Genomic DNA, 14,452 nt, shown 5'->3' on the forward strand with positions numbered 1-14,452 from the left:
CTAGTTACCGTTGACTCGCGAAACTACTTAACTTCCGTCATACTCGACACGGAGACATAAAAATGGTATCACACGTGTTCGTCTGACTCATTGCCAAAATCCCAAAGTATCTCCTTTAAATAGGTCCTGGACATGGGTCACCCAGCGAGAGCTGGGGCTCAGCTGAGTCAGCCTTGTGGCATGAAGTAGCCAGAGGGGAAGGGGGGTGGTTGGTTGACCTCTATAAACCTTTTCTTCAGCTACGTCAGGCGCTCTACATTTTTATGGGCACGGCCCACATAGAGGCGCCTCCCGTTCAGCTCCTTCCTATTAATTTTATCGACCGCCTAAGGAGGTCAGATGTACTCCAATTAGACATAGAGATAGCAATGAGAGTACACTCCGCTCCACAGTGCAATTCACCTCTTCCTGAGCTGAAGTAGCTGTTTTGCAAGTCCAATACAAAAAGCCTCCCCCCCCCCCCAGCAGCTCATATACTACATTTCCCAGTAGACACGGGTGGTAAATGTCACTGCCAGTCTGCAGTGTGCCGGGCACTGCAGTGAATCACTCCTCCGCTCCACAGTAAACCTCATGGAAAGTGACTGAGGAATAAGCCCCAGGGCTGGTGCGTAGGAGTCATTCTAGCACTCTGTAGTCCTTTGGGAGAGGAGGTGGGAGAGCGAGAGTTCCTGTATGTTCAGTTATGGTGAGTTTTGCTCCAGGTGTCAAAGTGAACTTTTAATATTAAGCTCATAGTACAGAGGATTGGGCAGAGTAAATGTTGAAGGTTTAAATGAGACTTGGAAAGAATCCAGCCAAATAATCTACACTGCTCAAAAAAATAAAGGGAACACTTAAACAACACAATGTAACTCCAAGTCAATCACACTTCTGTGAAATCAAACTGTCCACTTAGGAAGCAACACTGATTGACAATAAATTTCACATGCTGTTGTGCAAATGGAATAGACAACAGGTGGAAATTATAGGCAATTAGCAAGACACCCCCAATAAAGGAGTGGTTTTGCAGGTGGTGACCACAGACCACTTCTCAGTTCCTATGCTTCCTGGCTGATGTTTTGGTCACTTTTGAATGCTGGAGGTGCTTTCACTCTAGTGGTAGCATGAGACGGAGTCATCCAGGATGGCACATCAATGCAAGCTGTGGCAAGAAGGTTTGCTGTGTCTGTCAGCGTAGTGTTCAGAGCATGGAGGCGCTACCAGGAGACAGGCCAGTACATCAGGAGACGTGGAGGAGGCCGTAGGAGGGCAACAACCCAGCAGCAGGACCGCTACCTCCGCCTTTGTGCAAGGAGGAGTAGGAGGAGCACTGCCAGAGCCCTGCAAAATGACCTCCATCAGGCCACAAATGTGCATGTGTCTGCTCAAAAGGTCAGAAACCGACTCCATGAGGGTGGTATGAGGGCCCGACGTCCACAGGTGGGGGTTGTGCTTGCAGCCCAACACCGTGCAGGACGTTTGGCATTTGCCAGAGAACACCAAGATTGGCAAATTCGCCACTGGCGCCCTGTGCTCTTCACAGATAAAAGCAGGTTCACACTGAGCACGTGACAGAGTCTGGAGACGCCGTGGAGAACGTTCTGCTGCCTGCAACATCCTCCAGCATGACCGATTTGGCGGTGGGTCAGTCATGGTGTGGGGTGGCATTTCTTTGGGGGGGGCGCACAGCCCTCCATGTGCTCGCCAGAGGTAGACTGACTGCCATTCGTTATCGAGATGAGGTCCTCAGACCCCTTGTGAGACCATATGCTGGTGCATATCCTGGACAGTCTGTGGTGCAACTGGCCATGGGTTCCTCCTAATGCAAGACAATGCTAGACCTCATGTGGCTGGAGTGTGTCAGCAGTTCCTCTTGCAGGAACTGCTGACACACTCCAGCCACATGAGGTCTAGCATTGTCTTGCATTAGGAGGAACCCATGGCCAGTTGCACCACAGACTGTCCAGGAGTCGGCGGATGCTTTAGTCCAGGTCTGGGAGGAGATCCCTCAGGAGACAATCCGCCACCTCATCAGGAGCATGCCCAGACGTTGTTGGGTGGTCATACAGGCACGTGGCGGCCACACACACTACTGAGCCTCATTTTGACTTGTTTTAAGGACATTACATCAAAGTTGGATCAGCCTGTAGTGTGGTTTTCCACTCTAATTTTGAGTGTGACTCCAAATCCAGATCTCCATGGGTTGATAAATTTGATTTCCATTGATCATTTTTGTGTGATTTTTGTTGTCAGCACGTTCAACTATGTAAAGAAAAAAGTATTTAATAAGAATATTTCATTCATTCAGATCTAGGATGTGTTATTTTAGTGTTCCCTTTATTTTTTTGAGCAGTGTATTAACAGTTAAACCAATGTTCCTTTTTTTTTTACCTCGCTTACTTTACTCAGGACCACGTTCAGCAGGATGCAGTGGTGTGGTACGTTTAATTCAGCGGATATGGTGCTGATCTGAACATTCAGTTGAATGGTGTGATTGTAATTGCCCAGAGGGTGATTTCGTATGGTGTGCTGCACAATTTCAAAATGGTCACGACCATATTGATCAGGACACACCCACCAAACGAGAGCAAACGAACCTCGTTTGGCGCTCAACTGTGGGGTGCATTTCGGCAGTTCCTAACGTTTTGAAACATCCAGATAGAAATGTACTTCGGAGAACAAACATGACTCTCTGACATGTAGAATAAGGAATCGCGTTGGCTCTGTTTGTGGAATTTCTATCTGCAGCGTTTGATCGTGTTTGGCTACTTGAACGTGGCCCAGGTGTGCTGAAATGAACCAGAGTTGTACAGGGCTTTATGACAGGGAGATGTTGCCCTCTGCTGGATTAGTTTGCACATTTACACAACACTTTTTCTGCTCTGCTTTGGCGCTTTATAGTGAATGACTGTGTGGCGTCACAAGCTAAAGGCAGCAAAGACTCATCATACAGGACTGTTCAACCTCAGGACACTTGATGAGCCAATGTTCTATCTTTACCGCTCAGTTTAATTGACCGTTCTCCTACAACCCATTCAACTTGTTATCCCTTTTTCCAGTATCTGAATGAGAAATGTGACAAGTAGCTAGGGGAAATGAATTGCACAACAATGCTTTCTATGACGAGGGCCATAGTTATCCCCGTAAAACTATTTGTGTAATGGTGTGTGTGTGTGTGTGTGTGTCCCGGTAACAACACTGTTTTTGTCTCTTTACCCTGGTGTTAAACTCTCCATCTGGACCCACTCTTCTTTACCCATCAACCCCTGCAGCCGTGCGCTGCACACCCCTATCCTAACCACGAGATCCATATCGCTCTGTGCTTTCTCTTCCTCCTCTCTCTCCCTCCCTCTTTCTTTGTCACTCTCCGCTCTCTCCAGACCTATAAGCTAAACCCAGATGACATAGATTTAGAGAACGAGCCTTGGTATAAGTTCTTTTCCGAGCTGGAGTTCGGCCGTCCGGTAAGTGAGGGCCCGTAACTCCCACCTAGGCACCCCCAGCCTTAGGTATACCCCACTCCCCTCTACCCGTTCAGTCTTCACCCCGCTGTAGCTGGGTGGGAATAATGTTGTCCAAGTCTCGGACTGGAGAGCTTAGTGGGTGTGCAGGCTTTTCTTCCAGCCCAGCAGTAACACACCTGATTCAACGAAAGGCTGTTTGTTTTATTTCGCAACCCGACACTAACGCATAATGAGTCAACGGTCTTCAGTCTGGACAGAGATTGGTCGAATCCGGTGTGTTAGTGCTGAGTTGGAACAAAGGCATGCCCACCAGGAGCGGAGTCTGGGGTCCTTCCTGTTGTAGTTGCTTTGGCATGCTGCTGGGTGCTGTGGTGGTCACTGTGGTGGTCGCCTGTTGTGTAGCTCCTTGTGACTGGTCTTCTTGTGTCTCTGCATCTTGGTGAGTTGGTTTAGCATAGTGTGGCTGTCTCGTTATCAGCTGGCCTCGCGACACGTTGAAAGCTCGAAACACTGCAAAACAAAACAAAGTCCCACGTTAACATGGATTGGTCCTTTTACCACAAAAATCCTCCTACTAAGGGATACGTCTCTTGCTACATTGTATAATTTCCTATTTTTCACCAGCAAAATTCAGGTTGTTTTGCAGTGTGTGCTTACCGCTGTTGATAAACTAGTGGAGCAGCCGGTAGAACTGAGCAGAACAGAAATCAATCGAAATAACATGCTAATTAAAATCGACAAATGAATCAGCAGCATCTGGTCAGAGCATCGTTCTGCACCGTTCTTCATGCTCCTCTTGTATGTTGCAGCTTGTGTCGTTTGTTTCTGTTAGCCAGTTTAGACATTTTGGTTTCTACCCCTTCTCCCAAATTGTCAACTCATTCACTCCTCCTCAACTTTAGGCAACCTAAGGCACTAAAGGTATGGGATTGGTGTAAACTTGGGCTGGATTGAGTTCCTGTTTTCCACCATATTCCTTGCACCAGTCCCATTCCTTTGAAATCCACGAGAGGAAGTGCACCAAGTGCACACTTTGGGGAGAAGGGCGAGAAACACTCTGTTTGTCGGTCTGTTGTTAGGTTGAGGAAATGGACGTATTCAGAATGTTCAGCTAGAAATATGCAGTCTAGAAAAGACACGACTCTGATATCATGCAGAATAAGGAATGATCAGATTTTATATATCACATTTCTAGCTGTAATAATCTTTCTGTTGCACCCTGACCCCACCACTTGAATAAACCCAAGACAACATACTCGGAGAAAGATAGAAAAGGTTCCATAATGCAAATGGCTGGAGGTTAGTTTCCAGACGGATGGTTCCACACATGTCATGTTTTAGCGAGTCCGTCTCCACAACCCAATCACTGCTCTCTAGTGCCTTATGTCCTTAGTTCTGCTTTCTGCCTCTTGCTCCCACAATCTGTGTGTGTGTGTTGCTTTGTGGTTATGGGTTTGTAGATGTGCCTAGCAGTAGTGAGTGTGTGTTGGAGCTAACATAATGTCAAAATGTGTGTTCAAATTGGCTTAATCATTACTGCAATATGTGTTTGTGTGCATAATATGCATTTGTGTGTGTGCGTGTGTGTGTGTGTGTGTGTGTGTGCGCGTGTGTGTGTATGTGCGTGTGTGTGTGTGTGTGTGTGTGCAGCGCGTCAAACTCGTCAGTCTTCAGTTCCTCTGTGTGCTCTAACGGATGTCACTTTCCTCTTTTTGTTGTTTTTTTCTCCCCATGACGCCACTTCCTCTCCTCCTCCACCACCACTCCATCTTCACCACCTCCTCTTCCTCCTCCTCTTCCTCCTCACCGCTGCTTGGGGCTCAAGCCTCCTAAAAAACGTCTGGATTATAATCCAGACATCTGCCCTCGCCCACTCACAGAGGTAAACGTTGGCATTCATGAGCATCGTGGGAATGGGAGGATTGGGTGGGACTTAGCGTGAATAGCCTGGTTCCAGATAGTTTTGTGCTGTTTTGCCAACTCCTTGTCACGCCAAACATGTTAGGCATGACTAAGGTTGCAAAATCCTGGTAACTTTCCCAAAAATTCAAAATTTTTCCAGAAATCCTGGTTGGAAGATTCCTGGAATATCGAGGGAATAAGCAGGAAATCCGGGAATCCTCTAACCAGGATCTCTGGAAACTAGTGGATTTTGGGAAAGAGACGCGGAGTCTTGCAACCCTAGACACGGCAACTCCATAAGGAGTTGGCAAGAGAGTACAAACAGACGGGCAAGAGTTGAACGCAAACCTCGCTGGTCTTAGATCGCTGTATTACTAAACTCTGCGTGTTGTGTGATTTGGATGCAAACTACCAGACGTACTGTGACTATGCATTTTATTAGGCTACCGTACGTCAACACAGGCACAATGTGTACCTACGCCATAATTACACAGTACCGAATGTAACCGTGTAACTAGATGACTGATTGGGGACGGTTGTCGCCATAGCAGGACCTTTTCATATGGCCTCATCTTTCAGCATCCGTATCAGTCCTATGTCATTTATCAGTCAGTCATCTCTTTAGTGTATCTGCATCTACAACGGCCTCTCTGCTAGTGACTCAATTCAGTGTGTTATTACTAGATGTAAAGCGGGTGGTTCGAGCCCTAAATGCTGATTGGCAGTTCTAATTCAATTTGTAACCGGTTTATCATAGCTATAACGGGGGTTGTGGCCAATATACCGCGGCGAAGGGCTGTATCCGGGCACTTCACGTTGTGTCGTACAGAAGCACAGCCCCTAGCCGTGGTATATTGGCCATGTACAGTAAGTAGCACACCTGCTCTGGCCTTATTTCTTAAATATAACAGCATAGACAGTACTGCTCTTATGTATTTCCAATATGGATGACCGTTACACAAGACAATCTATGTATCTCCCTCTCGCTGTCTCTCTTCACTATCTGTCTATCAATGTATCTCTCTCTCGCTATCTCTCTTCACTATCTGTCTATCAATGTATCTCTCTCTCGCTATCTCTCACTCTCTAGTTGATCCATTGACAGCTTATTATTGACGTGAATCTCAGGACTGTATGAATTGTTATCAACCCCATGTATATCATGTCAGATGTGAAGCTCATATTTGAGTAGGTGTGCTTTGGGATTTAATATGTATCTACTGATCTAGGTTCAGTTGTCCTGTTGGAATCAAAAATAATAAGATGATATGGACAAGGAGGACCTGATCCTAGATCAGCAAAGGGCTCAGGTCTGTATCATAGGGTCGAAACGGCTGTGCTTTATGCTTTGTTACCACATGGAGCCAATCCTATGATCCAAAGAGTCCGTTTTGGGTCTTCCAGGGGCGCGTCTTCATCTCCAAGACGGAAAGCGTGATTAGAGCGCCTCCCTCACGCTACCCTTTCTAGTGCATCACTTCACTCATGCCCTTTCTCCCTCCTGAACGATACCCTCAAACAGACCACGGTCAGAGATCAACAGAATCAGAGGTCGCAGCTCCCAGCGCCAACCGGTAGGCCCATTCGAGACTCCATACACACGCCATGTGGAACCTACCTCCGTCACGCCATAAGCCGGGGGAGTGTTTTGAGCGTGAAGGCGCGGTGGAGGCGGCGTGCGAGCTGAGCATTGTGTCTGCCGCCGCCGCCACCTCCACCACTCTTTGTTCGCGCTGCGCTCACTCTTCCTCTCCCTCCCTTTTGTTGTCTGCCCTCTTTCAGACGTCGCTGTACTTCACTCCCACTGCTGACCGGGTTCCAGAGAGGCCGGCGAGGTGAGTCTTCAATTCTCTCTCTTTCTTTTATTCTATGCATCGCTCTCTCCCCCTCCTCCCTCTCGCTCTCTTTCTTTCACACCAGCAGTAGGCCATGTCGTGTTGCGGCGCGGTGTCCCAAACTCTGTGTGACGGTGACTCTCCACACATACCCCCCACCCCGTCCTCCCCAACCCTGCATACATTATCCACTCAGCCTATTGATTCTGCCCTTCTCTTCTCCTCCCCTCCTCCCATTCCCTTTCACAGATGCTAGGCTTAATCGGTTCAATTTGCTCTGACTGAATGGGATGGTCGAAAAGAGGATGTCATGAATAACCCATGTTATTCATGGGAGGCTGACTGGGATTGTATTCAGTATAGTTGAAAGTCTAGTAGCCTGGTTAACCCACACTAGAAGTCTTGATCATTTTTTTTATTGACGGGGCAGTTAAGAACTAGATTGGGAGAGGTTTACATATAGGAAAAGCACAGCCAGTCGGCCGATCCTGGGTTCCACTCTTTCGTCCCCAGCGGTCATGTGTAGTCCGGAGTCGGGACTCTGGCGCAGGTCTAGGGCGTTATTAAGGAACAATAGCAGTCATGCTACATCATCCTAGTGTGAATTGAATTGACGGCGATGATAACGTTTTTTTTTTTTTCCTGAGTTGGTAATGTTCAACAAATGAGCTTTGTTCTTTTAAAGCTCTATTTTACCGCTTTCTTTTGTTCCTTAAGGGTCTCTTTGTTGAACCACGAAAAGGCGGTGAACGCCATTATACCAGAGGGAATTATAACCCAGGATATGAAATGAACTGGGTCAAAGGAACCATCTGTAATATTTCCTTGAATTGAAATGTGAATTAAGTGCGAGAGTATTTGGCATACATTTCCCATCGATGCATCTCATTCTGTTCCAAACCAAGTGGTGGGGCCGTCGTTGGGCTGAAACACAGGCCCTGTTCCAAACCAAGTGGTGGGGCCGTCGTTGGGCTGAAACACAGGCCCTGTTCCAAACCAAGTGGTGGGGCCGTCGTTGGGCTGAAACACAGGCCCTGTTCCAAACCAAGTGGTGGGGCCGTCGTTGGGCTGAAACACAGGCCCTGTTCCAAACCACGTGGTGGGGCCGTCGTTGGGCTGAAACACAGGCCCTGTTCCAAACCAAGTGGTGGGGCCGTCGTTGGGCTGAAACACAGGCCCTGTTCCAAACCAAGTGGTGGGGCCGTCGTTGGGCTGAAACACAGGCCCTGTTCCAAACCAAGTGGTGGGGCCGTCGTTGGGCTGAAACACAGGCCCTGTTCCAAACCAAGTGGTGGGGCCGTCGTTGGGCTGAAACACAGGCCCTGTTCCAAACCAAGTGGTGGGGCCGTCGTTGGGCTGAAACACAGGCCCTGTTCCAAACCAAGTGGTGGGGCCGTCGTTGGGCTGAAACACAGGCCCTGTTCCAAACCAAGTGGTGGGGCCGTCGTTGGGCTGAAACACAGGCCCTGTTCCAAACCAAGTGGTGGGGGCCGTTCGTTGGGCTGAAACACAGGCCCTGTTCCAAACCAAGTGGTGGGGCCGTCGTTGGGCTGAAACACAGGCCCTGTTCCAAACCAAGTGGTGGGGCCGTCGTTGGGCTGAAACACAGGCCCTGTTCCAAACCAAGTGGTGGGGCAGTCGTTGGGCTGAAACACAGGCCCTGTTCCAAACCAAGTGGTGGGGCCGTCGTTGGGCTGAAACACAGGTCCTGTTCCAAACCAAGTGGTGGGGCCGTCGTTGGGCTGAAACACAGGCCCTGTTCCAAACCAAGTGGTGGGGCCGTCGTTGGGCTGAAACACAGGCCCTGTTCCAAACCAAGTGGTGGGGCCGTCGTTGGGCTGAAACACAGGCCCTGTTCCAAACCAAGTGGTGGGGCCGTCGTTGGGCTGAAACACAGGCCCTGTTCCAATCATTTGAAAACGTACTTCCTTAAAGTAATGACTGATTTAGAAATGATGGCTGAACAGGTGACAGACTGTGGAAGGTGGCTTTAAAACACTTTGTGTTCCAGTGCTGCCAGTGACTACAGGAAGAGGAGGAAGTCGGAGCCATCAGGTGACCAGGGCAAGAACCAGGTCTCCCCAAAACCACCGGACCCTTACAAAGGCAGCAGCACACTGAGGAAACCTGCCATCCGCTCCTCCCCCTCCTCCCCCTCCAGAGTCAAAGGTACACACACACACACACACACACACACACAATGCAAACAGAGAGACGTATGTACACACGCACACTCACAATCATAGGCATATACACACACCGGATCCCTATAGAGCCTGCACCCTGAGGAAACTGGCCATGAATGAAAAACCCATAAAGGATACAGACACACACACACACACACACACACACACACACACACACACACACACACACACACACACACACACAATACAATACAACCTCTCTCTTTCCAATGTATAAGCATTCTCAAACGTGCAAACCCACACAAAAACACACACGCACACAATCTCAATCTTAACAACCTCTCTCTTGCAGATGTACAAGTGTTCATAAACACACACATATTCTCTGCACTCCCTCACTCTATACCCAACAGCAATCACACAGTACACAAGCCCACTGAGAGACTAATTTCCTCTTCTCACGCTATGCTGAGGGCCTCTTCCAGGTCAAGGAGCATCCAACCCAGTCTAAATAGCCTTGTGTTGACACTGTAAACAAACAGCCATGTTGCACGAGCTAATGGGAACGTTCTAACTCAGTGTTTCTCATTCCAATTCAGGGGCTGCACATTTTTGTCCTAGCCCGGCGCTAACATAGCCAACAGAGCAAATCCGCTAGGATTCCCGGCTAGCGCTAACACTTGTCCCAAACAAATCGGCAAATCAACATGTAACTACGCTGTTGATTAGTCAAATGAGATGTGTTAGTACTGGGCTGGAGCAAAAACCCCCATCGGGATCCCCCCCAGGAATGGATTGGGAAACAAAGTCTGTTGTGTAGTGTTGTCTAATTACGCTCATTATGTCCACAGGTTTCCTCTCTCATAGTGGGGTGACCACAGAAAAGATTAGCGGTACGGTTTTGTCATCTTTTCATTTTCTGCCTTTGTCAGGTGTACATTTGTCCCTGTTGCATGTACACTGACAGAACATTTAAGAACACCTTCCTAACATTGAGTTGCAGCCCCCCTTTTTGTCCTCAGAACAGCTTAAAATAGTCAGGAATGGACTCTACAAGGTGTTGAAAGTGTTCCACAGGGATGCTGGCCCATGTTGACTCCAATGCTTCCCACAGTTGTGTCAAGTTGACTGGATGTCCTTTGGGCGGTGGACCATTCTTGATACACACAGGGAAACTGTGAAAAACTCAGCAGCGTTGCAGTTCTTGAAACAAACCGATGCTCCTGGCACCTACTACCATACCTCTTTCAAAGGCACTTAAATATTTTCTCTTGCCCATTCACCCTCTGAATGGTACACACACACAATCTATGTCTCATAAAAATCCTTCTTTAACCTGTCTCCTCCCCTTCATCTACCCTGAAGTGGATTTAATGAGTGACATCAGTAAGTGATCATAGTTTTCACCTGGTCAGTCTGTCATGGAAAGAGCAGGTGTTCTTAATGTTTTGTACACTCAGTGTATAGTATATTGTGAAAAGGATGAGAGAGGTGTAAATGTAAATCTCTCCACCATTGTCCTCTGTGTTTGACACAATGGAACTGATGTTCAAGTGCTCCATTTTAGCTTCACTCTCGTTCTCACCCTCTCTCCACCATTGCATGATGAAGGCTACAGTATGTTCAAGTGTTCTGTTATAGCCTCTATTTCTCCTTCTGTATTTCTTTATCTCTGTATTCATCTCTCTCTCTCCGTGGTTAATATCCTCCTCCTCTTTTCCTCTCTACCACGCTGCTTTGGTTTATGGGATCGTCTGAAAGGTGGGGACACGTGCGAAATGACCTACTCCCCCCGTTTGAGCTCTTCCCCGGGCCCGTACCTCCGCTCCCCTCTCTCCCCCATGCCCTCCAACCTCGCCCACCGTCGCTACGACGACGATGCCAACCCGGGGGGAGCCTCTTCGCCCTCCTCGCCCCTCAAGCGTGCCATCTGCTTCAAGAACGGCTGGCAGACGCGGCGGCAGGACGCCGAGACATGGAGCAGCACAGAAGACACGCCGCCCTCGCCCGCAAAGCTGAAGTCGCGTAGCTGCGACAACCTGCTCAATGACAGGCACCCAGGGGGCACCGGCGGGCACAAGGCTACCCGTTCGGAGAGCGCCGGGTCACTGGTATTCGACAACCCATTGGGGCAAACCGCATCGTCCTCTACTCGCTCCTTGCCTCGCCCGCACCGACGACGTGCCCACGACGCGCCAGGCTTCCTGAAGCTCTACCGCAAGATGCACCACATCGACCGCGCCCAGCTGCTACCCTCTGACGTGATCCGCTCGGTCCGTGCCCGCATCCTGGAGCTGGAGCGGCAGCCGCACCTCTTCCCCCGAAAACTCTCCCCCTGGGGGCCGTCGTGGGGCCTGGAGGTTCCTCGCGATACGGTGCCAATGCGCATCTCCACGTACGAGCAACTCATCCAGAAGTCCAAGTCCATGCCCGACTTGGGAGATAGCGAGGTCCCATCTGGCGCAACCACGCCCGGCGGGTCATCGTCCCGCGCCAGTAGTAGCGGGGGAGGAGGCGGCGGGGGCAGGGAGACACCCGGGTACCCCAAACGCCGTTTCTCCATTGAGTCTCTGCTAGAAGAAGACATTAACGATGGGAATGGTAACGGGACGTCCCATCACACTTTTGACCACCATCACGCTCACCAGGGGGCAAGGAACCCGCCTGAGGGTCAGCCCCGCCTCGCTCAGGAACCCCACAACCGCGATTTCCCCGACCCCCTCGTTTATCGACGCGCCACTGTCCCGGGGGCCGAGTACTCTGCGTCAGAGCAGGATGCAGCCGCCTCGGACCTCAGTGACTTTGTCCAAGTCGAAGGATCCTCCTTCTGCAGCGAGAGCGACTTTGACCACTGCTCGCTCACCTCGTCAGTCGAGAGCTTCTACGGCCCCTCCTCTCACCACCACCTTCGACACCACCACAGCCACAGCCACCACAACCCCAGTCATCAGTCTCTCGGTCAGGGTCAGGGCTACCAGCACCGTCACCTCATCAGCTCGTGTAAAGGACGCTGCCCGGCCTCCAACACCCGCTTTACCACTATGCTGCGCCACGAGCGGGAGCAGGCCCGCCAGGAGCTCCGGCAGAAACCCCCCCAGACACAGCAAACCAGACACGGGGGAAGGGGAGGGAGCGGAGGGGACCTCCATGCCCTACCCCCCTCGTCCCAAGCAGCCCAAACCCAGCAGGGGATGTCCAAACTGGCCTTCCTCATCAGTCCCGTGCCTTTCCGAAGGAAAAAGGGTGATTCTCCACCCACTTCGAGAAGGGGTAGTGGAGGTCGAAGTACCAGGCCCAAGTCTAAAGAAGCCGTCTATGAAGCTTTGGATGCGGCCTTGAGGGATATCTACGAACACATCCAAGCGGAGCGAGGCCGGAGCGGCGCTAGGCTACCAGACGATAGCATCCTCCGGAGGCTACTGGCTGAGATCCTCCCGGATGTGCCCGAGAGGAGCTCCTCGTTGCGGGGACAGAGGGGGAGCCGCAAGGGGGGTCCCTCCTCGAGCTCCTCGTACCCCGACGGGAGTCCCACGGGGTACAGCTCGTCACCGCGGCTACAGTCGCCGCTAAGTACCTCTTACAGTCTCCATACAGATGCCTCCAATAACAACGACTTTGGAGAGGAGCCAGGCAACGCAGGTGGAGCACGCACACACATATATATATATACACACACATATATATACACACACACCAGCCCTCAGTCCATCATCTCCCTCCTCGACTCTCCCCAGCACTGCCTGACTGTGACCACCTCCCCTCCTACCAGTCACTGTGCTTCAGCAACGGGCCAATGAACAGAGCTGAGGTTAAAGAAGCCCTGTTCCTATTGGCTCATCCTCAAGACACCCAGGGACCGCATGCTTCCTCTTCATTCCCTTATATGGTTAAAGGATTGTGTTGTTTACTGAGATGTATGTTGTGTTATTGTCTGTATTTCTCTTTTTGCTGCTTGTTTCCCAGTTGTTTTTGGTGTATTGTTTCACTCCCCTTTAGTACCTTGTTATGTTGAACCACTTGCATTTATGATTTTGTTAGGGATGGTTTATCAATTGGATGAATATATTTTTGTAATGTACAGCGAGCTCAAAGTGTTGGGGCAGTGACACCATTGTTGTTTGGGCTCTGTACTCCAACAAGTGTACACTTTGGATTTGAAATGATACAATGACTATGAGTTTAATCGTTAAGAGTCTCAAAAGTCACCCGTTCGTCATTCTTAGTAACATAATAAAAGAATCCCAGTCGAAATCCGTCGGCTTAAGCGGGAGATATTGCACGGGCTGCGTCTCCATCCACCGCATCCTCCCACGGTGGCCTTCTGCAGCGGAGGGTGGCCGAGCGACAGCGGTGTTTATCAGACCATGAGACATCCCCATATGGACGGTTTATCAATTGGATTGGTTATTTTTGGGGGAATACGGTGAGCTACAGAATGATTGGGACAAAACAACACCAACAGTTGTCACTGTCCCAGTACTTTTGGAGCTCACTGTATGCGCTTGCTGGTATGAATGACTTCTCCTTCTGTGCTCTTCTGTTCAAATGTTCTTTTCTCGTTTTGTGACGTGGGCATGCTTTTCCTTTTACTACACTATCCCAACCATGTGTTTTCCCTGAAATGGAAATAAAATGCATTTTAATTTATTATTATTTTATTTTGTCATTTCCTGCCTGACACTCATTTCCTGGATGACATCATTACCCTGAATGACATCATCACCCATTGCGTAAAACCAACGTGGTTTACTCAGGGAGGCGCAACTCTACAGAACGCTAAGACACAGAATATATTGACTAGAACAGACATTCCTCTTTTGATCATGGAGAATAGACAATTGTGTCAGCTTCTATTATATTGCATTTCCACCTGCAACGTTCTGCACATTTCACCCTTCTGAATCCTCCCATGGGAAATGTAACAGATAAAGCCAACATGATATTCTGCATAAAAGACGATCATGTCAGTTTCTGCACAATGCATTTCTATCTGAGCATGCTGTAACGGTTTCGCCCTTCTGAACATGCCTCCTGGCGTCGCTGTGCACGTGTCGTCCCATCGCCATGGCAACACTGTTTTGTTGACCCTTATGATAACCCTTGACCCCTGTGCTGTTCCCCC

The 14,452-nt window shown here is 49.6% G+C and overlaps 1 protein-coding gene across 1 annotated transcript in view; it reads left to right on the forward strand.

Annotated features, from left to right (window-relative positions):
* LOC118395530 (sorbin and SH3 domain-containing protein 2) overlaps positions 1-14,452 on the forward strand; it is a 116,620-nt gene that overhangs the window by 86,115 nt on the left and 16,053 nt on the right. The window contains 6 exon segments of the mRNA XM_052464343.1: positions 3,363-3,446; positions 5,272-5,328; positions 7,131-7,183; positions 9,195-9,352; positions 10,182-10,223; positions 11,092-13,119. Coding sequence (XP_052320303.1) covers positions 3,363-3,446; positions 5,272-5,328; positions 7,131-7,183; positions 9,195-9,352; positions 10,182-10,223; positions 11,092-13,119 — 2,422 coding nt within the window.

The sequence above is a fragment of the Oncorhynchus keta genome, chromosome 16 (genome assembly GCF_023373465.1).
Source record: "Oncorhynchus keta strain PuntledgeMale-10-30-2019 chromosome 16, Oket_V2, whole genome shotgun sequence".
NCBI classification, from domain to species: Eukaryota; Metazoa; Chordata; class Actinopteri; order Salmoniformes; family Salmonidae; genus Oncorhynchus; species Oncorhynchus keta.